Below are 27,984 nucleotides of genomic sequence, written 5' to 3'. Positions count from 1 at the left end.
ACAACACACAGCATACCATACGTTCCCCAATCTCTTCGAAGAGAAGAAGAGGTGATAGATAGCAAAGGAGTCGTCTTTAAGAGGAGATTAAAAAAAAAAAAGAAAGAAAGAAAAGAAAGAAAATAGAGAGAAGGAAAAATAAATTAGTAATTAGAGAAAGGTGGTAGATGTGAACCACCCTCCTCTTGCATCCTTCGCCAACTTCTCCCCCTCCCCCTTCTTGATATGCCCCCGAGGTGTCCATCAACCTTGGGTGGTCTTCCTTAAATACCCCTGTCTTCGCCGGCCGCCGGGGGTGGCTCCTGGTATGGACTGGGCCTTGCTCTTTTTTTATTTTTTTATTTTTTTATGGGTTCTTCTTGTTTTGCTTGTTTTGGTTGTCTGTGTGTGCATTTATCTTGGTTTTTTTTTGGCGAAGTTGGTCTCTGGGGTTGAGGGTGGTTGGTTGGTGTGGCTTTTGTATTCGGTCTTGGATGGAGGGTGGAAAGGTTTGGTGCTTTGGATTGGAGGTGGCTGATTGGGTGGTGGGTTGGCTTTTGTTCAGAGTGGAGGTGGAGAATTTTGTTTCCTGGATGGTTTTGGGGTGTTTGGATTATGTCTTTCTTTCTGCAATTTTAGATGGGGATTGGGTTTACAGGCTTAGGAGTGCGATTGTTAGAGATTTTATGATGCTGGGAATTGTTGTTTCTTTTCTGCTCCATAATGTTACAGTGGATTTCAATGGCTAAATGATTGGTCCATCACTATCTGGTTCAGATTAAGGTGGTAAAGGAGTTTGGGACTTATCTTTCTATTTATCTATTGGAAGGTCCAGAGAGACAATCACAGAGTCATAGTGGTGATATATCTAATTTGCAATGTTGCATTAGTGAGCTGGTATGGTTTTGGTTATTTTGTTTTTCTGAGGATGTGAAAATTGTAAGTTTGGGATTTGATTTTTGAGGTCAATGATGGCAGATGCTTGTTCATATCTATTTAAAATCTGTTGGAAAGAACTTGGGATTATATGGTCCCCTTTCTCGGCTAGTTAGAATGCAGCAGCAGCGCCTACATCATTCAAATTTATCTTTCCTTTACTGCTTTTCCTTCTTGCATCTTCTGTTATTCCTGTTGTTCTTCTTTCTTCGGTGGAGTCCACAGTCATAGGGTTAATGCAAACTTGCGTTGTCAACCAGATAGCCAGTCATTTATGTTCTTGTCTGTGTGTATATTAGTATACATAGAACTGCTTGTTATCAGCATCTTTTCTTGCTTCTTCATGTTATTGTTCCAATTTCTTCTTTCCATCTTTTGGTGAATTTAGTCTGCCATTCCTCATAATCTCCCAAGTTTCAGCAGATTGCATCTTGATGCAGTTAAACTAATTGAGTTAAGTATGACATCTAACTTCTTCTAAGTTTCATTATGTCTAGCCTAGGAGTATCTATCTGTTTCGCAAGATTAGTACTCTGCCACGCTACCTGATATATACATTATAAGGGTACAACGTTTTAGATTCTCCTACAGAGATTTTCAATATGCAACTTTCTATGTGGAAGATAATGTGCGTACAGATACATTAAACCTGTATTATGTCTTTAATTAACCGAAGCAGAGGCCTCATGCTTTGACTTATTGGTCAGACTAAGTTCATGAAGTTATAATTCCTTTTCTTTTCATTTTCTCTATATACATGTGAATTTTATATGTATTTAGAGGTATATATATATAATTTATGATTATCTTTGTTTATATGTAATGTATATGTGTTACTACATAGTACATATCTATATGTGTGTTATATAAGTTGTTTGTGTGCATATGCATGCACATATCTATATTTACCTTCATATTTATAGTTGCACTGGGAACTTTACTTTAGAAACTTAGATGAAGTTTTAACAAATTTCTAACTTTACGTGTGCTTAAGGATTGTACAAAATAAATTCGAAGACCCACTTTCTAAAAAGTTTACTAGATCCTTCATTCCTTCTAGTGATCATGGCCCACATTTAGTGGTTGAACATGTTTTCGACTGCTGAGTAATCCTACTATATTTTGCATACATAGAAAATAAGTACTTATACTAATACTTGTAATTCTAGGTCGATTGTTAAAGGGAATTAACAAATCATCTAAAAAGCCTATTTATGACATAACTTGTTATTTTCATTAAATGGTCTTGTGTGGTTATGTCAAGGATAGTTGTGTCGATTGGCATGCCTTGTGCCAACGGGCACTTGCTGTGCCAATAGAGTACCGCGGCATGGGCTGTGCCAGTCGCATAGCCCTATGTCGAAGTGTGCTGAGCTGTGCCAACTTGTGATGGTTGGCATGGGTTTTTTAATATTTTTTTGCTTTGTACTTCAAAAGCTAATTTTGGTATACAAATGATAAATCTAGGCTCTATCTCAATTTTGCTAGATTTATTATAAGGATCGTTCTATATAGAGCTAACATTTTGGTGCTAGATCTATTAAAAAGGTACTCTTTAAAATATATGAATCAAAGAGAAAATTTCCCCCAAAAGTTTCCCAAAATTTTAAAATATCCAAAATTAATATGTTAAATTCAATTAATCGGGTCAAAATTGATATATGAACATATTAGATTAACTCCATATAAATTGATTTGAATCCAATTTTTAGAATTTTTAGCTAAAATTTCAGCATGATTAGGTTTTCTTTTCCCTAAATAATAAAAAATACAAAATTATTTTGTCAAATTCATTCAAATTGGGTCGAAATTGATATAGTTACATGTTGGATTACCTACGTTTAACTAGGTTTTGCTTTTAATTATTAAGTTATTGTTAATTAATTAATGTATTCAATCATATTATATGCTCAATCATGTTTCTATTTGATTTTTGCAATATTTTTAATAAAATATATTATTTATAACATTATCTAAGGATAAAGACTCTAATGTAGGCTTTAATATATATATTTTTAAACCAAAGACCTATATAAAAACCCTAAAAATATAGTGCCACTGACACGTAGGATGCGCCAAAGAGTGCCACTAGCAGGCAAGGGTGTGCATTTGGCACGGCCGTGCTTGGTTATGATGGCCCATCTGCGACTGTTTGCATATGTGTGATCCTCTTTGAAGGTCAAGTTTTCAACGTTAAAGCTTGTTATTCTACTAGAGTGTAGATTCCTTATTTTTTGTCCCTTGAAATTCGGTTGACTGTTTTTATGATTGTACTTATTAGGTTCGGTCTTATTGGCTTTCATGATATACTTCTGATTCTCTATGTGACGGTCGCTAATACTTTTTTTGCCATTGGTTTTGACTTTCCACTGTAATATACATTTTTCTTGTTCTCTTTTATTGAGTTATTCTATTGTTTTCAACTGAAGATTGCAGTCACTCATGGTTAGCATAAGGAGACGCAGATATCTGGGGCTCTGTTCTGGTAATACTTGTTAATTATGATATTCCTGACCCATTTTTTTTTTCATGGAATGAGGAAAATTTACATTTTTCGTGCATTTTTTCATCTTCTACATGCCGATTTAGTGTAGTTCAGCATTCTGTGGACAATTGTTCATTAATTTTCATGTGACAATTTGATTTTTAATTGATCATATGTAACAAAAGGGAATCTTCTAATCATCACTAACTCCATTTTTTTTTCCTTGGAGATACTTTTGCCAACTTGATAGGTTTGCTTCTTCTGCTTTTTTCGCATCTGCTTTCTAAGCATTATATTGTACTATTGTCATTTCTTATTCACATGAAGTTTTACAACATTACTGTTAGGCTTCTTAATATTTGCAGAAGATATTTAACTTCATTATTTTCAGGGAAAAGTTCCTTTCTAGTTGATAATCCCAAGCCTACTGAGAATGGAAAAGCTGTGGAAAATCCTTCTTTGAATATTAAGTCATTCAGCGTGCATCCACTGCCTCCAGTTAATCTAGACCTTCAGACACCAGTAAGAATTGGGTCAATGTTATTCTTTGTTTATTTTTAACAGTCACGCTGCCAAATATTTTTCTTTGTTTATTGATCAAGCTATTGTTTCATAACTTCATTGTGAACATAATATTCATAAAAGATAGCATTTGAGAGTCCTGGATGTACAAAAGTTTCATTCAATTTAAGTCCATATATATATATATATTGATATTTGATTATACATGGAGTATCATCAATGATGATATGGTGCCTCTGCTTTTGTTAGGCTTCGAGGATATTTCTCCAAGATGAGTATTTGCCATTATGTTGGCTTTTAATTTTCATCCTGTGCATAAATGTTAGTTGGAAAATTTTCACCTTGATTTTTGTTGTAGTAACAAAATGTATGATAGCTTCATAGTTCCATTAAAAATTGTAGCCCCATAGTTATCTGTCAGGTACCATCTGCAAGGAGTATACTTTTTCATTCAGATTATTTCAGAATCATACCTTTTGCATCAAAGACCTTTAGTTTTTATCACCTTCAAATTACATTCCAAATTTTGTCCTCCTGATGAATTACCATCCTTACCATGCCTAACTCCTTGTGTCAATCGAATTTGAGAGTGGCTTATTTAGCCAAAAGTGGAAAATTGAAATTTGCAACTTTATTTGCTTGAAAATAGATAATCCAAAAAAATTGATTTAAATAGTCAAATAAGTGAAATTGATGATAGTTCAATTGTATATTGTGTATACTATTCAGTGGATCACTTTCATAAATTTCTCTATACTCAGGGAGTCTTTTGGGCCACATGGGTGAAAAATGTTTTCTCCTTTCTAGTTTACTCATGGATTCCCAACTACTCATATTTGATGAGTTATGCTATTGCAATAAAGCTGGCCCATAGCTATTTAACAATTTTTTACTCTTCATAATTTTGCTGTATTTTCTATGTGAGGGATCTAAAATTGCACTGCTTAAACCTATTTTCATAGATTTTCTCCATAATATCTCTACTTATTTGTCAAAAAGAATGAGTGCAACAATGGATAAAACAATCTTGCTATGGAACTTGCTGAGTTTCTCTATTTATATATGGAGACTTGTCTTTACATTATCTATAGTAAAGTGAGATTCTAGGGACATTATTTTTGCATATCATTGCTAGAAGTTCTCCTAGTGTACCCATTTTAGAAACTCAGATCTATCTTGGTTCATATATTTCCACTTCTTCCCTGTATGTGTTTTTGCACTCTCTCTTGCACTCTCAGTCTTAGCATATTTATCTAAGAAGGACGGACACTGATATGACACGATACAGACAAGGGGATATGGAACGTCTTTAAGAAATAGGACACAATAAAACAAATATATATATTATTATTGATATATGTATAATATATATATATATATATATTATTGATATATGTAAATAAACATTTTGCTAACTTATAACGTATATAGATAGGTATGCATAATCTATTCATGAGAGAAAATCAAAGTGCGCACAATATGACAAAGATATTTTAACAAGTCACAAGCAATAATGCTAATACGTGTCCGAGAGTGTTTGGCACGTGTCTAGTGTCGGTTTGGACATGGAAATGGCATGTTGAAGTGTTCGTGTTTCCTAGATATCCATTGAATGGATAAATTTGATTAAACATGGACTTTCGATATTACTTCACAATCACAATTGCTAGTTTCTCATTGATCCTGAAAGTATTATGCATCACTGAATGATGTACTGTCAGCTTGGTTGCATCAACTTTAGAGTGCTGGATAAATGCATTGATGGATAGGGGTTACATTTGGTTTTATTTGGGTTTGAAGTATGCAATGCCCTGATCAATATTTATCTACTGCAATATGGATTTTAAATTTGAGCCAGAAATATCAATTCACATATTCATGCACTAGATGTTTGGGCACTAAATAGAATATTACATGGCAGCTGTTGATGTATGATATTCAGGATGTGAATATGATAAATTGGGTTGGCCTCAGATCATGTTTGTTCCATTTCTACCACTATGAGAGTAACTATCAGAAAATCACATAATCCTGTAACATTTAATGTTCTCAATCTTTAGTACCAGCCAACTTCATGTAACCCAGTTGCTGAGATCTGATATCTGGCAAACTGGGGTAATCCTGTCTTTACTTGCATCTATTTTATGGCACAAATTGTGGTCATCATAGGACTGCATTTTATACATACTAAAACATCTGGAAACAAAAGTCAGCCCTCTCTCTTTTATATGATAATACAATTAGGAAATATGAAGAAAATTTTCAAGAAGGTATCTCCGGTGCTCTGGAGTGCTTTTGTTTCAGCTGGAATTTGCATTTTGGTGTAGTTCTTATACTTAAAACTTTTTTCCCTTATAGAGCTGTTAATCGATGATATGGTTTTACATTACTATGCTGACTTGCTGAGGAATCACAGAGGTGTGCATGAGGCACTACTAAGCTTCAAAGAATTCATGTAATTCTAATGCTGCAACAAGTTCCTTTTCTTTTCTTTTTGTGCTTTTGCCTTTTATTTTCCATGTATATGATATAACTACTAAACTACTAAATATGCCTCCTCTTGGTGCACGTTACAGAACTTTACACTTATTTTTGTAAATTACTCGTACAATATACCATAGGAGAAAATTAATTTGTGAAATTGAAACTAGATACTTCAAATTTTTTGTCACACATGCTAATTTCATCAGGCAATTGCAGACCACAAAACTTTCTGATCCTATAAATTAGTTTTCATTTTGTGCTCTTCCATGTTTTGTCCATCTTGCTCCACCATGTCTTTTGTTCAATTTCCTAAATGTGATACTGTTTGCACATACGGTCAGTATGCTCTGTGTTTTCTTATGCATAATGCCTAATTGCCTACTGTTCCAAGTTTTATACCTCACTGGTCACAGCTTGTATTTGTGTTGGTTGTTTTATTTATTTTTGTGCAAGATTGCATTCCTGTTAGTGTCGAGGCTTTTTTCCATTTATAGACTGTACTGATATTTATCATCTTATCTATACTGAAATTTGATAATCTCGTAATGGGATTTTGATGATGTGACTTGTTACATTTGGTAGATAAACAATTCTGAAGTACTTCCTGGATCCTCGAGTGCATCTGGTTCCAGCTTGGTGAAGGAAGAACCAGATCATTACTATCCAGGTTACTTCTATTCTGAAGGTTGAAATTCATACTCAATTACTTGCTTTTCTAGGAGGCATAAATTCTAAATTGTCACGCAGTTACTGCCTGCTGCATATTTTTGGAGATGTGATGTTTAAGCTCTCATGATACAGGATGTAGAAATTTAATAATGGAATTTTAAAATAGTTGCATTCTACTGAATAGATAGTCAGTCATTCATGGGAGACAATAATTTAGTATGCAGAAATGACAATTCTGTTCATGTATGTTAATTCATCCTATGATTTTTGTCAAATTTATCCACATTTTTCCCAACTCTGTGTTGGGTACATGGAACCATCTTCAGGCTAAAAAAATTTTTAGACATTTAAATTAAATCTTGCAATTTTGTTTTGAGAAGCTTGGTTAGACAATGATGTCATGACAAGTTATATTCTTGGAGAAACAACAAACGCTTTGCAATTTATAACCTTTGTCTTGTCGGAGCTCAATAAGCTTGACATATCTGTTGAAAAATGGACTGATTTGGCTATTCTTGCTTAATAACCAAAAGCATTATGCAAAGCTTGCATTTAAAGCTGTACTGTTAATGTTGATTGGCATGTACTGTGCCAATAACGTATCAGCAGTATGCAAGGTAATCGGCATAGTCTTGTGTCACATTGGTAGGCAGGTCGAGCTATGTACCTTTTCAGGCATTACCATTTCAACCAGCCTGTACTTTTGTGGCAGGCCTCATGGATATGCCAGCAGCTCTTAAAACCTTGATGTATATTATAAGTTGGTATATTAATCTTATAATTATAGCCTGTGTTTCTATAAAGTATCTCCATCTGTTGATGAAAAGACAAGGAAGAAATATTTGCTCTTCTAGGCTCTGGTTGTTTATCAGAAATTTTTTATATTTCCTTGGCTATGGCATTTTATGGTTGATAAATGATAAATTGTTCCTTTTGTTCTGAACCACTGTGTTCTTTTCTTTCTTTTCTTTCAATCTGTTTATTCTGCAGGTAAAGAAATCAAGCGTAGAAAGCGACACAGGAGAAAGCACTATGAGGACCAAGAACCATGTCTAATGAGGGGTGTGTATTTCAAAAATATGAAATGGCAAGCAGCTATCAAAGTTGACAAGAAACAAATTCACTTGGGTACTGTAGCATCACAGGAAGAAGCAGCTCGATTGTATGACAGGTACTCACCCTATTTGGTTAGTTATCTGCCTTTCATTTATTCTGACCTAAGAATATTGGAATTATACAGTCTGCTTCCATCATCCCTCTGACAATGTTTTGCCTCATCTTCAAGAGCATGACAATTTACTATAAATTATGTGCATCTAACTGGCCAACATGTCCAGTTCACTTAAGCAAGTAGGGTATTTTGCATTCTGAAGATAATTTTTTTTTGTCAAATCATCCTTAAAAATCTTTTGCTCTGTGAATAGTCAGTGAAATATGAGAAATATTTTAGGTACAAATGCTAAATCTTTGCTGATGTTTAACTTTGGGGCTTCAGACATATGGATAAAAGCAGAAAAATATCAGTGTGGTGTTCCTGTCTAAATTATCTTTGCTATTTCCTTTGCTTCTTATAAGAATATTCAATACTAGTGGGTGCCAAACTGTGAGGTGCAGAAAAATAACAGTAGGGTGTATGTGTGCCTCAATCTTCACTAATGTTTTAACTTTGCGCTCCTTGCTTATGTTAACATGGTAATTTAGTGGGTGCCAAATTGTGAGGTGCTGCTATCCTGTTCTTGTTTTGAGAATATGAACACATCACAAAACATGAGAAAATGATGCACCTGCACCGTAATTCTTTCCAGACAATCTATGTACACTTAACCCATTTATTAAAGATAAGTTCTCAAGTTGACCTATAAAGCATCAAGTTTGCCTGCAAGTACTTTTAAGTTAATAACCATTTGTTTCCTGATTAAGTCTATGAGTTGCTCATCAAAGTGGATTTGCATCATAATAAAACGATGCATGCACATATTTTTGTTTGTTTCACTGGCATGCGTGGAAGTGGTATTACTTTACTGAGACTATAATATTTGACAGAGGTGAGATGGTAGAGAGCCTGTGCTTCTTTACAGGGTTAAATCAAACTTAATGTGATTTGAGGACTAATATAGAATCATCTGACTGGTTTCATTGCATTGTGGAAAGAATTTTAAATTATTACCTTCATATGTATTAGCTAAAAGTTGTTCTTCTTCTCCCCTCCTATGATGAAGAATATCAACCGATCATACTAGTATTATTTGTTTATAACTTCTTTGAACTACCACTGTGTTGAAATTTAATTTACATTTTCATGTACAAGAGCGGCTTTTATGTGTGGGAGGGAACCCAACTTTGAACTCCCTGAGGAGGAGAAACAAGAACTCCGTAACTACAAGTGGGAGGATTTCCTGGCAATGACTCGCAGTGCCATCACCACCAAGAGTAAATTGACATCTTATATCTGTCTATATAAAATACTAAAACACATCGTAAGTGGAAGTACCTTTAAATGGTTTGAATTTATATTGGTTCTCAGAACATCAACGGAAGCTTGGCATGGGACGACGAAAGAAGCCAGAAACTCAGCTTCAAAGTGACGAGGAGCATGAGAGAGGCACTGGAGGCTCATCACTCTCGGAAGATGGAGATGCTGATACGTCGGCCTCTTGATCCTTGCAAGGGAGAACCCCATCGTGATATCTTGCCCCATTTTTTTTCTCTTTCATATATAATTAATCTATAAATCGTGCTTCTCATTAACCTGATATATCTAAGGCCCTTATTGGGGCTGGTTAGTGTTGATAAGACATTTTCTACTGATTAGATAACTGTCACAATTTTCAGGTCAATAATATGTCTGGATTCGTAGTTTCTAATCCATTGTAACTGTATTTCACTGCTATTGTAATCCAAAAATATAGTTTTATCTTGTTGGCATGCTCGAAGGTGCTTAAATTTCGTAGTTGCTAAGCATTTGGTGGCAGATAAATAACATCACTGCATGGCATTCATCTTTCGCTGACACCGCTAAATAGGCGTATTGAATTTATTGTATCTACTGCAATAATGTATGTTCTTATATATTTCAGGTAGGCATGTAGTTCAAGCTACTATCACAGATTTTGTTGCTCACTTGTGTCTAAAGTTACAGATTTGAGATACAAATGTTCTGTGAGCTGCTAACTGAATCCTTTACAATTCAATCACTACTATATATTAGGCAGTGGCAAGCTTCTATTGTGGCTAAACTTCCTTGATCTTTGAATCACATTATACCTGGAATTATAATGCAATATTTCTTGTTAGGTGTTAGCAGTATTTTCATGTGTGATTGAATGAACTCTTATTGGTAAGTAAAGCTACCATCAAAAGATGAAATGTCTTCATTATACCAATTACCAATGTCTCAAAATGGAACTTTTTATTCATCTAAAACAATATTCATATTTGCAGTACCTTTCTCAAGATAATCTATTATAACCCTTACTTCAATAGTTCAACGGGATAAGACTTTTGGTACAATTAATTGTAGGAAACTTTAAACTTTGGTGGAAACTATAATGAACTAAGAGCATATCTAGTTTTTGACTAAATTAGCCCCTTTATTTATCCAAACATATCACAACCAAACTTAATAGTGAAAGAGTCTATTTCACTGTAGTTATAAATAAAATGCTGATCTATTAAGTGTTTTACTTTTAGATGAAAATACTAAAAAAATTAATGCTTTATTAAGGAAAGAGAATATACATAAAACGTTGAACAGTTAAACGAATATACAATAAAAGTAATAAAATTTATTTTTCCTCTAGTTTGAATAAAATTTTAAATCACATATATTAGTATGTGTAAGTTCTTGAGGTTCTGTATTTCGTTCAATAGAATAAGACGAAACCTTAGCCAATTTGGCTTCCGCACATATTTCACATTTATTATTCAAATTAATTTAAAAATTAGGCAACATGTTAAGATTAATTAATCTACGCAATATATTATAATTAATATGTCCTAATTTACTATGCTAAATTTCACAAGACTCAAGCAATTAAGAAGAAGAAGATTTATCTTTATTTGGAGTCATAATTATTACATTTATCTTAAAGAGACCATTAGACAAGTAGGTTTTGTACATACATGTCATTTTTTATAAGTATAAATTTATCATACTCAAACACTAGCTTAAAAGCTTTCTTTACTAAAAAATGATTCCAAAACTAAATTCTTTCAAATGTTGGGCATATGCATAACATCATTGTGAGTAAGTTCTTTTTCTGAAGTCAATTTTAACACAATCTTCCTTATTCCTTCCACCTTGGAAGTTGTTGAATTATTCATGTAAAAATTTTCATCTGTCATAGTTTGATAAGATGAAAACATCTACCTATTGACACAAATATGTTGAATAGTTGTAGTGTCTACCCACCATTCTTTAGGATTACCACCAATCAAGTTTACTTCGAAGACGACAGCAGAGAGGTGTAGTCATCGATATTAGAACGAAGGTATTCCACTTCAGTTACATTGGCTTGTGGCTTCTTCTTCTCAGAATTCTCTTTCTTTTTGCGCAAATGACAGTCCTGAGCACAATGCCCTTGCTTGTACATACATAGTATTTGCCCTTGAATTTACATCGCCACCTTCAGAGCCTTCGCGGATATGCTTCCTTTTTTTTGTCCTTTGTGGACTCCACAACATTTGCCTCTAACACATACTAGCTTTCACTCCAAGATGGTGGCAATTTTTCAATGATAGCTGCCACTTGGAATGATTCATTAATCACCATTTCTTTAGTATATATCTCATGAATTATCATTTGAAGATCTTGTAGCTGGTTAATCATTGGTTTAGTGTCAACCATCTTGTACTCAAGAAATTTACCGATTATAAATTTCTTTGCACCGGCATCTTCTGCCTTGTACTTCTTATCTAATAATTCTCATAATTCCTTAGATATTTTTACTGAACTATTCATATTGTACAACGAGTTGTCCAGCCCATTGAGGATATAGTATTGACAAAAAAAGTCAGCATGCTTCCCACCATCCACTACAGCAACTACTTATTTATCAGTTTTCTCTTTTCGGAGTTCAACTACATCTTCATGTAAAAATTTATAAAACAATATATTTTCTACTGCCATCTCTTGAATTCTGCACCATAGAACTTTTTAAGCTTTTCTCCATGAACTGTAGTCACTAAAGGACTATTGATAGGGGTAATAGTACTTTTTACTATTTCAACTAGCTAAAAGAATGAAAGAAAAATAAAAATTTGATCACAAGAAAAGAATAGTGACAGGAATCGGATTAATAACAAGAATTGGTCTTAAGATTATTGGCGGTAACAACCTGATTACAAAAGTCATAAGAAATTCGATCTAAAATAAGTAAATAAATTAAATAAACTTATATATTACGGAATGTAAAATTTGTATAGCCAAGTCTAGTGTTTGATACTATCTCCTTAAAACCAATTCCCCCTCCACTGATTGCTTCTAGAACAGTGGACATCAGTTTCCTAGGATACAACAATTGCCTTACACTCGAAAGAAAACAACTATTTGAATGTCTTGTCGAACATAAACCGTGCTATACTATCTTAAATGCAAACTTACGACTCGAACAGACTTAAAAGGAATGAACCAAAATTTAGTCTAAAAATAATATAGACTTACAGCCTATTTATAGGATTAAATTGGCTTGATGAAGAGATGCAACTGGTCACGAATTGATACACATTTTTGGGTCTGAACAGAATAACAGTTTCAAAGTGAAGGGATGCACCAACTTGGGTTCAACTAACTAACTGTTCTAATTGAAGGGACACACCACTTCGATTTCGGGCGGGTTCAACCAACCGAACCAATCCGAATTAGACCAGATTCAAACCTATATCATACAAAAATTAAAATTGGACATGATCCGTGCTCTTAAACCGAACTGAGCCGTGCCGGCAGCACGCGTGTGTGAGTTAAGTTACATAGTATCATTTACTCATAAAATATGTACTCCTTTTGGGGCTTAAAGCCCATAAGGAGTTTAGCACTTATATACCATACTAACATTTTACAAGTATTAAATATGGTACTAAACTAACTTTTTTTATTATTTTTTATTGCCATGATACCCACTTTAAAGCCAATTTTTATTCACTTCTCTTCATAAATTTGAATAGTTAAATATATTTTTGAGCTAAATTAATTCCACTATTAATTTATTATTAATAATATGCGGTCTCCATTTAAAACTTAGCTCAAAGTTAATAAATATTTATGTTAAACCTATGATATTTCCAACAGGCATTTCATTGTAGTCATATAATGCATACCTGTTATAGTATTATGTCTTTGATTATCTCATGACAAGTCTCCCAATATCCAAAACTTCTCTAATGCCACCCCACTCATTTATAGTTGCGCAGATAATAGCCCTAAATGTATCCTCCATGACCAGGGTTTCTATGCAAAAGTCAGAGGATTTGATGCTCTCTCTCCTAGTTAAACCTTTGAAAAGCATTTTGTACGTATCCTCAAATATCCCAAATTGAAATTCAATTCACTTTTTATCTTCCATTAGCTTTCTTATTTTCCAATACTCCCTCCCTTGTATACAATAAGTCTATTATCTAAGATATAATAAGTTTTGACTTTTTAACCAAAATAGTCCTCCTTAGAAATTTTTTGAGATCATTTGGTCTATCAAATTATTACCAAAAGATGGCCTATTTTAGTTGATTCAGTTGCCATATCATAAGTTGCCTAAAAAACTAGTAAATTATTCAGCAGTTTATCTAGAAGATAAATCACTAAATAATTCACTAGTTTCACTATTACATAAAACGACAGATAATTTATTGCTTTATATATAAGAAACTAGTATTCTATTATTTTTCATATGGTACGATGAGTTTCCTATCTGTTAAGCATTTTACTTTTACAGAGTATTTTATATGTGAATCACTAAACTGTTTAGTATTTTCACTATTTATGAAAGCATTGAATTATATAGTAATTTTTTAAGCTATTTATATATAAGAAACTAGTATTCTATTATTTTTCATATAGTATGATTTTTTTTATCTGTTAAGTATTTTACTTTTACAAAGTACTTTATATGTGAATCACTAAACTTTTTAGTATTTTCACTGTTCATGAAAGCACTGAATTATATAGTAATTCTTTGAGTAATTTATGACATAATAGCTGAACTGACCAATCTATACCACATTTAGTAATAACTTTGACGGGTAGACCATTTTGGCCACCTATTTATCTCAAAATATCATTGAGTTGTATAAATTAGTACAGAAAACTATGCACAATAGGATAAGGGAGATCACGAGAGACTCCTATTCCTCCCAAAAAATTTCCCTTAATTTTCTGATTCAATTATAAGAGCTCACCAACTCCTAATCCATCTACCAGAGTAAAGGCAAGGTATTAATAATCATAGTCAGGTTTGGACTACTCGTGAAGATGCCAAACCCAAACTTCTCAATATGAAATATATATATATATATATATATATAGTTATGCTAAAATCCCTTAAACTATTACTTATTTTTATATGCACCTCTCGTTGTTTTTTTCAATATATGTTAACCATCTTAATTATGAAAAATCTCTTACCCCACTTGCGGTGTTAAATGGAAAAGATTAGAATACCATTTTATTCTTATTTTTCTCTCTTTATTTCACCTAAAATAAGAGTAAAATAGTTCTTCTGAGGACCTGCAATTTATCGTGCAATACTCACATAGAAAAAAAATCTAAGGGCTAACTAATAAAAGGGGCCTTTAGAAGGTTTTTAAGGTGAAGGTTTTTAAGGTAGCCTATATAGAAATGAGCACTAGTTAAGGGTCTAGATGCACTACTATAAGAGAAAAAATTGTTAATTAGCTCTCTTATGAATTATCACTGTTTTACATACTTACTTATTTAACTTTTCTTTTTCACATATAGACTCTCCGCCCTAAGAAAATTCTTAATTAGTTCAAGAGTCCATATAATTACTTTTTTTCCGTATTTGAGAGGTTTATGGGTATATTTTATTTTATTTCTGAAGTTTTACGTGGATATTAAAAAAACTCAGTGAGTGTATATAAAAAAAACCGTGATTGTTCATTAGGTTAAGTATAATTATCTTTAAAAAGGAGATCAATTGCGGTGATTAATCTAATCAAGAAAACAAACAAGATCTGAGTGTTGGTCCAATGGAACCTAGTTCATATGATTCAGGTCAGATCTCCTCAGACCTGGGTGTTTCCCCCCGTCCTCCCTTTGTGGTCCCTGCCCATCAGAATATGCTAGCTAACTAGTAATACTAGTAGTAGCAGCAGTCATGCACACATCCAACACCTTCCATGTTCTCCTAACACAAGAATACAAGAGATAGCCATCTGCCACCCTTGGTCATTAACTCATTACCCTTCTGCCCATCTCTGCAAAAGGACACTGCTCAAGAGAGTAGTCTAGTGGTTTAGTAGTTCATCCTCTCATTCCTCCATCTCTGGCCTCCTCTCGCTCTCTTAGATGGCTTCCAGTACCTCTATGCTACATCTCACTCACACACTAACTCTCCTCTTCCTTCTGATGGCTTTCCCTCCTACCATCACATCAACTGTAGCTCAAGTGGGTCTTCTTCTCCACTGTTAGCATCTACTTATGCACTCACTGTGATATATACCAACGTGGGCTAACTGAATTTTGAACAGGAGGCGGCACCGGCGCCGATTATGAGGCCGATGTCGACGCTTATCGACGAAGGCCGGCGGCGGCTGGGGAGCTTTCAGATATGCGCACTCTGCACTTGCTGTGGAGGGCCAAGAAGACTTTGCTTGCCTTCTCCTTGTTGCTATGCCATCAACTGCAACATACCAAACAGGCCCTTTGGCTTCTGCTCATTCACCCCAAAGACATGTAACTGCTTTGGTTGCCATCTCTAGCACTTCTGTATCTTTCTTCTTAGGATCTTAGTCTCACTGTTCATTGTGTTGGACTTCTCAATTGTGGAGAGAGATTATATGTCCCTAAATGTTTATCTCTTCCATCATTGCAATTGGATTTTCTTATAACCATGTTCATAGTCACTCTTCCTTGATTTTGCTTGAGCAGCACAGAAATGCTAAGGTTGGTGGGAGTTGGATAGGAGCATTAAACCAAGACTTTAATTATTTTGTTGCATATATGGTTTATTTGAAAAGTGAGATATTCACTAAGGGGGGCCATTTTATGTGCTCATTTTCTTACATACACACACTCTCTCTCTCTCTCTCTCCTTTTCAAATGAGTTATATTTTAAGGGCAATTTGCATAGCATTCAGATTCACTCCCAAATAGAAAATTGCCCTACATCTTTTCCTCAAGGCAGGGGTAAAGTTGGTTGGAATGACTTGAGGTAATTGTAGTAGGGTAGTACCTCCTAATTTATAAAGATGTAGATGGGGTGAAAGTTATGATGCTAATCCTGTGCATGTGGATTCTCATGGCATTGTTTTGGAATGAGGAGCCCACTCTCCCTTTATTGCAATTTGTTTTACAGTGTGTCTCATTGAAGAGGTTTTCTAAGGGAAAAGGGGTCCCCAGGAATCTCATTTTGACCATCTTCTGGATGCATTGCCCCCTCCATGTGCACTGTGCACAAAGGCTAGCCATGGGGTTACTATCACATAACCAATCCATCAGAAATTGTACTAATATAGTGATTTAGGTTTAAAAAATAAAAAAGAAGGGAAATTTTTATATTTTACCCTCTTGTAGTTAGACGAACATTTAAAGTGCTAACAACAATTTTTGTGTAGTTTTTTTTTCTAGTTAGAAAGATATAGTAAGACTATTACAAAACTCTCTCTATATTGAGGGAGAATGAATTGTTTTAGCTTTCGCTAGTCGGTTGGCTGCACTATTAACTTTCCCTATAGGAAACCTCTTACGTAGTTTTAGCCTATTTATAATTGATTAGTTATTCAGTTTTATTATTGTGAGTTTCTACTCTATCCTAGGTGCTATCTACTATTATGTGCTATTGGATGTACTACTTGCAATAGCTTATTCTCTAGGCGGAAAATACAATTACAAGTATTAAGAGAACAAGTACCCTATATGCAATGTTTTATTAGATGATCCCAATAGTGCATTTGTCATGGTATGCAAAACCTTGCTACATGCATTCTCCATTCAACTCAGGTGGTGGTGGTGGTGAGAACAACATTCAACTCCCCAAGGTCATCGTCTTCAAAGCTTCTCGTTTTTTCTCTTCTCTTGGAGGCTAATAGGGTTTTCTTTGTTGTGAAAGATCTAAATAATAAAGCCCTAAGAATGCCCTTATATGGTTTGAAAAGTTCTAGGCCAGTGCCACCGGTAGAACGTAGCAACGCCATTAGGGTTTCCAATTCCACCATTCGATCAATCTTTGAATTATGGTTTTGGACTTAGGGTTCCTCATTGTCGCTTAGTAACTAACCGAATGGTGGCTCTATCGTTCAACCACCTTCTGAAGAACAACTATTCTATTATTAAATTCTAAGACTCTGATTTTTTATTACGAAATTCTATTAATCTAAGTGAAATATGCCTTGACCATGAACATATAAACTAAGATTGTATATATGATCTAGAGTGTGTTAAGTTTTTTTTTTACTTCTTTCACCCAAAGTCCCATTTATTTCTATTTCTAAATTTTGGAGGTTATGAACATCATAAGAAGAGGTAAGATGAAGAGCTAAAATACGAAAAACTCCACAACCTTTAATAGAGAATCATTCTCACCATTATCTTTCGAGAAAAAACTAAATGTTGTAAGTAAGTCAAAATTACAAGAGGTTAACTGTAATAAATGAGAGCCCATGGTGCACTTTGAATTTTGCCCAAACTAAAAGAAGTAAAATATTTTCTTCCCACAATAAAAATCCTATAGATTTTTGTAACACCCACTCTCAAAGCTCAATTCTTATTTATTAATTTTGTATGTATACCTTCTGAAGTAACTTATTTGAATATATATATATATATATATATATATATATATATATATATATATATATATATATATATATATTCTAAACTTCATGTTTTCATGTATATCCTTCAAATTAATTGCTTTTATGTGGATATTTTTTAGGTTATTTTTTGACAAATATATGCTAAAATCTTAGTAACATAATAGATGAAAAAAAATAGAAAAACCCTTAAGAAAACACATATATTTATGTCGAGTTGATGTTTTGATAATTAGATTTATAAAAATTCTAAAGGTTAATAGCTTTGAGATGTACTCAAAAAGAAAAAAAAGAAGCTAATTACACCTCCTAACAGCTATTTAATATATCTCACCCCTTGATAACGTTAATAAAAAAAATTCTAAATAGTCATATTACTCTTAACCTTCTTTTTTTCCCCTCTAAAATAAGAGTAAAATAGTGCTTGGAATATTAAAATTAATCACATATATATTTTTTTAACGAAAAGAATATACAGGCAACTATTGAAAAAGATATTTCAGTGGTTTTACATAGTTAAGTGGGTCAATCATCAATGTCTCAATGAAAATAAATATGAGGGTATGTATATGAAAATAAGCAAAATTCTGAGAGATTTAGATGTAATTATTCTAAAAGAAATAAGTTTTAAGGGTAAACACACAAGAAGAAATTTTAATAAGATATACATGCAAAAAAAAAAAAAAAAAAAAACCTATTTCTTCCTCTTATTTCCACAGGCTGTGGATATACCAAAAGTTCCTTTTAAATCTATTTGTCATGTCATCTTCTATGTCCTATGTGGGGTTTTGTGATGTCTTCTTTGATTTCATTAATTGGGAACTTTTGAAATATAAATATATATATATATATATAGTGTCATATTCTCTTGTTTGATGTCTAATGATATTATAAGAAATGATTCTCTTGTCTTGGAGCCTAAGACAAAGGTGCCATTTCTCTCATATTTTTATGTTTTATACTTGGCTTCAGTATTCTCTCTCTTATGATTGATAAGGACATGAAACTCAAAAGAATTAGCGGTATCAAAGCTACCTGAGGAGTCACCACTCTCGCATCGTATGTTCTCGGATGGTAGTATTCTTCTCTTTGGCAAAGCCATTGTAAGAGGGATATCAACATTTTCATAGGCATTTCTTGCAACTTCTCAAGGCAGGATATCAACATTGATAAATTTGCCATTCATTTTAGCAGACTAAGTGTGCCTCCCAATCGCAGCATTGCCATTGAGGCACTTAGGATGAAGACGCTGGCCATGAAGGACATGTATCTCGGCTACCTAGGGGTGTAGACAAGTCAATGACCTGATCCGCTATCCAATCCGATTCGAATAAAAAATTTCTATCCGATTCGGATACGGAGAGAATTTTTTAAAAAAACTCGGATACAGATTTAGATACGAGTCGGATATAATATATGGATTCGGATATCAATATCGGATATCCGTTTACCTGCATATTTTTTTGAATAATTTATAGTTTTTAGTTCGCTTATTTAAATAGTAAATATTAATACTATTACTAATAATGTGTTATATATTATTTGTAGAGATTAATTTCTCTAATTTTATATGTGTTTAATATACAAAAAATTTATATTTTGTGAAACTCTTAATATTTTTGTGTTAATTATGTCTAAATAAAATATCATAATCTGTTTAAAATTCTATCAATATTTATTTAAGATTCGATCCTCTATCCAAAAATTATCCATATCTCTTTAGTTTGGATATAGTTTTAAATTTTGTTATCCGTCCAATATTCGTATCCGAGTTTATATCCGGACTAAGAAATATAAATCCGAATGTGGATTGAGCACTATCCGATTCATATCCGATCCATTTTCACTCCTAAAATCACTGCACCAAGTGGCTTGTGGCCTGTGGGTAATGAAACTTCCATCTCCATTAAGCATGGCTCATGGCTCATGGCTCCCCCTTTCTGGATTAAGGATCTCATTTCGAGTTCAGATTAAAGCAGTAACTTTATTAAGACCATTTCCTTGCCCGGCATTGTTAGGCCATTCTCTGCTTCTGTATCGAGTCAGCTACTACAGGGGTATTTTCAGTGAAGTTGGTATTGACTTCTCTATCCAATGGCAAATGAGCTAGCTATTCTTTAAATGTTATAAATAGAAAACTTGGAAGTTAATTTGGCATTGGAAGGACGCTATACCTGGAGTCAGAACGTTCCTGTGGCATTATTTTGGTTGGTGCCAGCCATCCTGGTGAGTGATGTCCTTTGATGCTGGTTGCTTGACTTTGAGGAATTGGGCATTATATATCTGTAGCTCTAGGATAGAAGTAGTTGAGCACTTGCTATTGGATTGCCATTTCTCAATTGAGCTTGACCTCAAGGTGGATTGCCATTGATTGCTTGCCTGGACCAAGTACACAAACCTATTGATATGGCAGGGCTCTGTTCAAATGAGTTGCTCACTGTGAATTCCAACCTCATGCTCTGCATGGTGATTTCACTTTTAGATAAGCAGGTCATGAAAAGGACATTTTGTTAGTGGTATTGAACTCATTCTGTGTCAATTCCTCGGCCTAGTTTGGTTTGAAGTTAAGTGCCGAACTTGATTAGTTAGTCTTATTTTTTAGTCTTAATATTTATTAAGTAAACTTAATTAGATATAAAAAAGATTAAAAGATAGTTTGTTATTGAATCGATTTAGGGGGTCTCTGAACTAAGTTCAAAAGGGAATCCTAAACTCAAAATAAATAAGGGCTCAGCTATTTCTATCTCTCGCTAATCAATTTTTTTTAGCGTTATGATTACACTCTTGATCAACCTTCGAGTTTGGATTGTAACTTTGAGTTTTAATGAATTTTATATGTTTACAGACTTTTATCCAAAATAAAAGAAAGAAAAGAAGAGCAGACATAATACTATTCTTTCACATAAGCAGCTTGGTTGAATGTTAGGAATTGAAAAAAAATAATATAAAGAGAGTTTTACATAATTGCAATTGAAAACTTTTGGATCTAGCTGAAGTCAAGTTTGATCACAGTTAAATCAGTTTAATTTGATTTAAAATAGACTGAAATTTGCTTAGTAAGCAGCTCATGATAAGCCTAAATTAAACATACTCAATTCATACTTGGAATTAATGTCAAGCCAAGCTTAAACATTGCTTGGCTTGATTACACTCCTGATCATATCAAGTCACTTGCATTTGGATAACAAGGATAAAGGGGTCAAACATAGGGGAGAAACTCACTTTTATCCTAGAAAAATCTTGTCAAAGGGATGCCAAATAACTCCAGTATGAGATAAGGAGGGTGAGTTATCCTCTTTTACCTAATTATTTATTTACATTAAATAATTTTTTATTTATATATTATTTATGATGATGTATGTATTGTGCCACATTTTAATATTCATATAGAATATTATAATGCTATGAAAATAAAATATACTTGGTATGTATATTTGATCACTAAAATTAATTTTGGGCAGAGATTTCAAAAGTAACTATGAGTAGGCAATATAATAATTGTAAAATAAAATTATAAAGATCTATGTATATTAAACCAAGGATAGGGCAATAAAATTTTATTTAATTATTTTTTATTCTTTATTCTAATTATCACAAGTAAATTCATTCTTATATCATTTTTATCCCTTATTGTTATCCAACACATCATTACATGTATGTCTCAAATTCAAGATCTTTCGCTGCACGAATTACTTTTTCCTTTTCAACCACCGTCTCTTATCTCACGATAAGTTTCTATTTTATTTTTATTTCACTTTTATCCTGTAACTAAATGACTCTTGAGATAATATTAAATGTTTTGTTAAAAAATCTATGGTAACATTGCGATTCACAGGTGGTAATGTCTAGATAGTTATCATAGCATAAGTTAGTAGTGACCAACTGATTCGACTCACCCAAGCCCAATACAAACCTGTCTGAAATGAGCTGGGCTAAGCCCGGCATTGGCCCTAGCGTGGTTTAGCAATGAGTGATACAGGTTAGGTCTTTGCTTGCTCGGCCTAGCTCGATAACCCGACCCATTACACTAGTTGGTAGCTTGCTCTAAAAGCCCTTATGTTGTCCGCCTATTTTTTATGGTTATTTAGTCTCACATAAAAAGTTAGTTAATCGAAAAGTACTATATTAACATTTCTGTATGAGAAGTAATAAACATATTTTGGTGGGATAGTAATATTGCTAAAATATTTAAGATACATCCTACCATTACACTCTATTCGAGCTCAACATTCCCCAGGCTAATGGATAGTAACAGGGTAGAATATTCTAGCCCGACCAGGCTAAAGTGATTGGCAAGTGGTTTGACAAATAAAAATCCATCCCAATCAACTCGGAGAGCTCAACCTAAACTCAACTTAGTTGTGGGATGCTTGCCTCTACCTATAGTTGAGGAATGCTATGAGATTCTCTCTCCCTCTATTATCGGGCCCACCCCCTCTCCTTGCCTTATCAGCGGGGAACCATTTACTTTTAGTTTCCTCAAACTCAATATCGATGACTCTTATTCTATTCTCAACGAACCTAGTGGAGTGGACTTCATTTGGCACACCTTACTGGGTTCCTCAATTATCATGGGCATTCAGTATAAGGTCTGCCACTCTCCTCTTACGATAAAGGCACCCTCCTCTACATCCATCAGTGTGGTATCACCCATCTTATATTTGAAATCAACTCTTTGCTTCTCGTCAATATTTTGAATGGTTAATATCCGGCTCCTTGGGCTATTGTTGCGATCATGAACGATTGTATTTCCTTTTTATCTTCTTTTATTTTCATATTCATTAATTATATCTACAACGAGGCTTATTAGTTAAGTGACAGTCTTACAAATTATAGTAGAAATATAGCTTTCGGTTATACCTGGGTGGCCTCCTTGATGCATGTTTTGGTTGCTATCATTGCGATCATTAACGATTGTATTTTCTTTTTATCTTCTTTTATTTTCCTATTCATTAATTATATCTACAATGAGGCTTATTAGTTAACTGACAATCTCACAAATTACAGTAGAAATATGGCTTTCGGTTGCACCTGGGCAGCCTCCTTGATGCACATTTTGGTTGCTATCACTGCAATCATTAACGATTATATTTTCTTTTTATCTTCTTTTATTTTCCTATTCATTAATTATATTTACCATGAGGCTTATTAGTTAACTGATAGTCTCGCAAATTATAGTAGAAATATAACTTTTAGTTGCTCCTGGGCAGCCTCCTTGATGCACATTTTGGTTGCTAGCGTTCGTAGTGCTTACTATAACTAGGGTAGCTAATTAATTTAGATTTTTCCTAAAAAACAAAGGGTACTCTCTAATCTCCATAGTGTATTTTAGTATTTTCAAACTAAGAGAGGGAGGAATAATGAAATACGCCAGAGTCCTATTCTTATTCTCTTAGTCGAACTAGACCCGAACTCGGCTAGGCTCGATTGAGTCAATTTCACATCCTGATTGAGCCAAATTGGGATTCGATACGAGCAAATCTTACACAGGTCAATCTAGTGCTTAATTAGATACATATTAAAATGAATGCATCAATTATATGGCGATTAAAATTGACCCACATAAAATAAGTAGTCATCCAAAACCCCCTTGCAAAGCATTCCACTACCAAGATGCCATATTGCATCCATTTTCTTTATAAAAGTAATAAATAATTCCTTCAAAAATCCTCATCTTTACTCATTACCTCTCTCGCTCGCTCTCTGCACTTCTCTCGTATTTCTCTCACTAATTCCTTCAAACAAGAAAAAAAAATGGCGTCTTCGCTCCTCCTCTCCCTATCTTCATCTCTCTCCCTCCCCTCCAAACTCCACAACCGCCCAATCTCCTCCTTCCGATCTACCCGTGCTATCCGCACCTCAAAGCCCTTCAAAAGCTCTAATCTTGGGAGGCATTCCGTAGCACCCAGCTCGGATAGACCCCTTCTAGTCTCCGGTAGAATTCACGCGAGAGGAACGTCCATAGGCGATCCCGAAACTGAGGATTCCGTCGCCGACGACGCTCTCGTCGGCGAGGACTCGGCGGCGTTCGATTTGGGGGAGCAAAAGCTCGCTTCTTGGGTCTATTTCACCGGAATTCTCGGCGCTGTGCTCTTTGGGTTGAATGTTGTGTGGATTGATCCTTCCACGGGATTCGGGTCGGCGTTTGTGGATGCTGTCTCGGGCGTTTCGAGCAGTCACGAGGTGAGTTCTATCATAAAGTTCCAATCTTTAGGGACTTTGATGGATTTAATTTGTTGAATTGTATGTCGATTAGATTATTGGGTTATCCTTGTTCTCATTGTTATGGGAATTTTATTGAGTGTTGGAAACTAAGCTAAGATGCATTACATTGGCTTTTATATAGTTATATGAATGGATTATTCTTGGTGAGTTTTTTTTGTCGTTTGTTTTCTTTATCTAGTCTGCTCTGAACCTGACAGTGCAGTGATAAGCCAACCACTTCAGGTAAAAGATGTAAATTAATGATAATTAGTGCAACTTTAAGTTTAAGTGTTCAAAGGTCAAGTGATGTGAGGCAGAAGAATATATGACTAACTGCAACATCATCACATGTAATTATTCATGGGACAGTGACATCAAATTGTTTGCCAGAACCATGATAATCTGTGGGAGAGATGATCGTGAAGTCTTTTGGACATGAGCAATAAAGGGAAGGATGGCAAACCTATCCTGTGGATGGTTTTTCCAACAGAATGTGAAGTAGTTGTCTCATGTTGTCTGGTGGTACATTCTGTTTTGAACAATATTCTTTTATTAATTTTGACAAGAGTTGACCTCTAATTTGAGCTGAGCATGACTATACAATCATCTGCAATTGCTTGATAATGGCTTAACTGCTTAAGTTTATATTCAGATGGTTAAACATGAAGTTTCTACTTTTACTTATTCAGAATTCTGATAGAGAATTTTAATCTATAACATGAGAGAGGGCTTGTGAAATATCGAAATTTGCATAGCCCGACAAATTGATGATGTGGACTGAAACAATAGTCTTGGGTAAGAAGTGACTAATCTTCTCAGTATTGAATTTCTGTGCTAATAAACTATTGTTGATGCTCTTACCTGAGCAGGTTCAGATTTAACTGTGAAGAGGCAGGGCAGTACGGATTAACTTAAAGTCAGACTATCTGAAATGAAATCCTTTATAAGTAATTGATATATGTGTTAGTTGTAAGTTTCCTATGGTTAAATTTTCTGCTAACATCTAAAAATATGACTAGCAGTTTGGAGAAAATTGTACTACTTTAGACATAGTATGACAATGAGGATGAAGCTTGATGGGCCAACATATTTGGGGTTGGTTATTTAAATTAGTCGCACATGTCATTTAGTACTACTAACAATTTCTATAGACATGTCATATCCACTATTCCACCACTTTCATGTATTCATGATAGAGGGAGGATAAGTGGGAAGCAAAAGATTTGGATATCAAAAAGGCAGAGCCTTCTAGTAGTTCATATAGTCATTTTTAGGAGCTCCATCAGATAAAAAATATTTGATCAGAAAAGCTGATACTGCAGATAGAAACAGAAAAATTAAAATAAAATATATATGTGGAATTAACTGCTTTCACATTCTGCAATTCTCATTGCAGTCGGACAATTATCTGATCAGCCATTTATAAGTTGTTCGGACCAATAAGGTCTGGCATAATGCATGAGGCTAAGATGATGTTGCACTATGGTACAATAAATGTTCTTTCTATGGAACAAGTAGATTGAGCAATGTGCATACTGCATAATTGAGTTGTTCAGATTGATGTAAAAAGTTTATAGGGTATTTTAGATGAAGTCAAGTTTGGCCTCAAGTTTGTGGTCAAGCTTGTTGTGAACTAATGTAGCAATAATTTGAATGACTCTGATATAAGATGCAGTACCAATTTCTGGTGTGGTGCAAAATGTCTTATTCATGTAAATGTGGAAGGTTGAAGATTCCTAAGCTATTGGTGATTATTTACCCAATCAGTCATTTACGGTTCTCTGGATGACTAGTGGAGAACTGAGAATAGGTTAATCCATCCCTATCCACATCTAAACATTGGAATGTGGGGGACAATCCATCTTGACATAAATAATCCACTTGCACTGAAAAGAATATGTACTCATTTGATTCAAGTCTAGCCATGACTAAGTTACTCATAGAACACTAATATTAGTCTTATTTATCAAAAACTTAAATGAAGATCCTACAAAATAAACTTTCATAGAACACTAATCTTTCAGTATAAAGTTATTTGAAACAACTGTTAGAGAAGCTTTTGATTGATACATAATATAATAGTTTAATAATTTCATCTCCATGAAGTGCAGGTAATTAAGCTGTTTGTTTCTCTTTCTCTTGCAAGAGAACAATTTCTGTTATTAGTAGACAACCAAGGGCATAACCCTTTCGTCAGATTGGTCACATGTACGGTTGTACCTTGATCATCTCAAATTATGGGGTAGAACTGTAGAAATGATATGTCTTTCTTTTCTCTTTTTTTTCCTGTAATTCTCTCCTCTTAATGCCCTTATCAGGAGATACAGCATCATAAAATGGATTGCTTAGTAATTAAATTCTTTGCTCTGTTTTCAATTCTTGGATATCAGGATGGTAGATGGTTGGTTGATTCGCAAGCAATTAATTGGCTCTCATGCCAAAGAGATTCGAAAATAACTTGTCATTAAATAGAGCACCATCATCATTTATAGTGGGAGACAATCCATATTTATGGAACCTTAAAATATCCATGCTAGTTCAACTTGGTGTCCTTTTTCCAGAGAAAGTGTACTGGTTTCTTGGTGGAAACTGTTTCTTATCTAGTCTAATTATTTTATGCACTAGACAAATCTTGCTGTATTTGTTCCAGCTTTATTGGGATGTTCAAAACTTTAAATGCTGATTCTTCTGACATTTTTATGCAGGTTGGAATGTTGATCCTCATATTCATTTTCGCCACTGTTCATAGTGGAATGGCAAGTTTACGTGATGCTGGTGAAAGACTCATAGGGGAACGGGCTTACCGTGTTCTATTTGCAGGAATTTCCCTGCCTTTAGCATTTAGTACTATTGTAAGGTTTTCTCCTCATTTTTGTGCAGATAGGAGAGAAAATGGCATGTAATTTCTGCTTGGTTGTTCTATTTGTCCTCTCGATAATTAATTATGGCCATTGCTATAGGTTTACTTCATCAATCACCGTTATGATGGTATTCAACTATGGCAAGTCCAGAGTGTCCCTGGCATCCATGAGCTTGTGTGGTTTTCATCATTCATCTCTTTTTTCTTATTGTACCCATCGACATTTAACCTATTAGAAGTCGCAGCTGTCGACAAGCCTAAACTGCATATGTGGGAAACTGGAATAATGCGAATCACCAGACATCCTCAGGTATATGGTCCTCTAATTATTCCCTGTTTCCCTTCTCTATGTTGGCAATTAAAGTTCAAAGTTATATAATTCTTACAAATTTGAGTCAGCACTTCCTCAGTTGGCTGATTTTATATAGTCAACACTTATTAAAATATAGTCTACTCCATTCTCAGATGGTCGGCCAGGTAATCTGGTGCTTAGCTCACACTCTCTGGATTGGTAATTCAGTAGTAGCTGCGGCTTCCATTGGCTTGATTGCTCATCATCTTTTTGGAGTTTGGAATGGAGATAGGAGGCTGGCATCACGATATGGTCAAGCTTTTGAAGTCTTAAAGAGAAGAACAAGCATTATTCCTTTTGCCGCAATCCTTGATGGACGTCAAAAGTTGCCCGAGAATTATTACATGGAATTTGTTAGGCTACCATATTTAGTTATCACAGTTTTTACTCTTGGTGCATATTTTGCACATCCACTGATGCAATTGTCCAGCTTACGTCTTCACTGGTAAAATTGCTGACTGATATATATATATATATATATATATATATATATATATAAACTTTTTCTCA

General features: G+C 34.2%; 2 protein-coding genes across 3 annotated transcripts; both read left to right on the top strand.

The window, feature by feature from the left end:
- The first annotated feature begins 17 nt into the window (after positions 1-17).
- On the top strand, positions 18-10,000 carry LOC140798052 (ethylene-responsive transcription factor-like protein At4g13040). Of its 2 annotated transcripts, none has more exons than XM_073151777.1 (7): positions 18-305; positions 3,345-3,400; positions 3,792-3,922; positions 6,989-7,073; positions 8,066-8,246; positions 9,384-9,505; positions 9,600-10,000. In XM_073151777.1, the coding sequence occupies exons 2-7, from the start codon at positions 3,358-3,360 to the stop codon at positions 9,731-9,733; spliced, it is 696 nt and encodes a 231-aa protein (XP_073007878.1). In that variant the 5' UTR covers positions 18-305; positions 3,345-3,357; the 3' UTR covers positions 9,734-10,000. The 2 variants fall into 2 exon arrangements, with proteins under 2 accessions (XP_073007878.1, XP_073007877.1); XM_073151776.1 differs by having other exon boundaries at positions 29-305; positions 6,989-7,091.
- Positions 10,001-23,720: 13,720 nt separating this feature from the next.
- On the top strand, positions 23,721-27,951 carry LOC140797813 (15-cis-zeta-carotene isomerase, chloroplastic). The gene is made up of 4 exons (XM_073151484.1): positions 23,721-24,241; positions 26,968-27,114; positions 27,223-27,432; positions 27,588-27,951. The coding sequence occupies exons 1-4, from the start codon at positions 23,813-23,815 to the stop codon at positions 27,921-27,923; spliced, it is 1,122 nt and encodes a 373-aa protein (XP_073007585.1). The 5' UTR covers positions 23,721-23,812; the 3' UTR covers positions 27,924-27,951.
- Positions 27,952-27,984: the final 33 nt, after the last annotated feature.

This window comes from Typha latifolia, chromosome 11 (genome assembly GCF_019914945.1).
Source record: "Typha latifolia isolate L0001 chromosome 11, TyphaL0001v2, whole genome shotgun sequence".
Taxonomy (NCBI): domain Eukaryota; kingdom Viridiplantae; phylum Streptophyta; class Magnoliopsida; order Poales; family Typhaceae; genus Typha; species Typha latifolia.
This window is presented reverse-complemented; position numbering and strand designations above follow the sequence as displayed.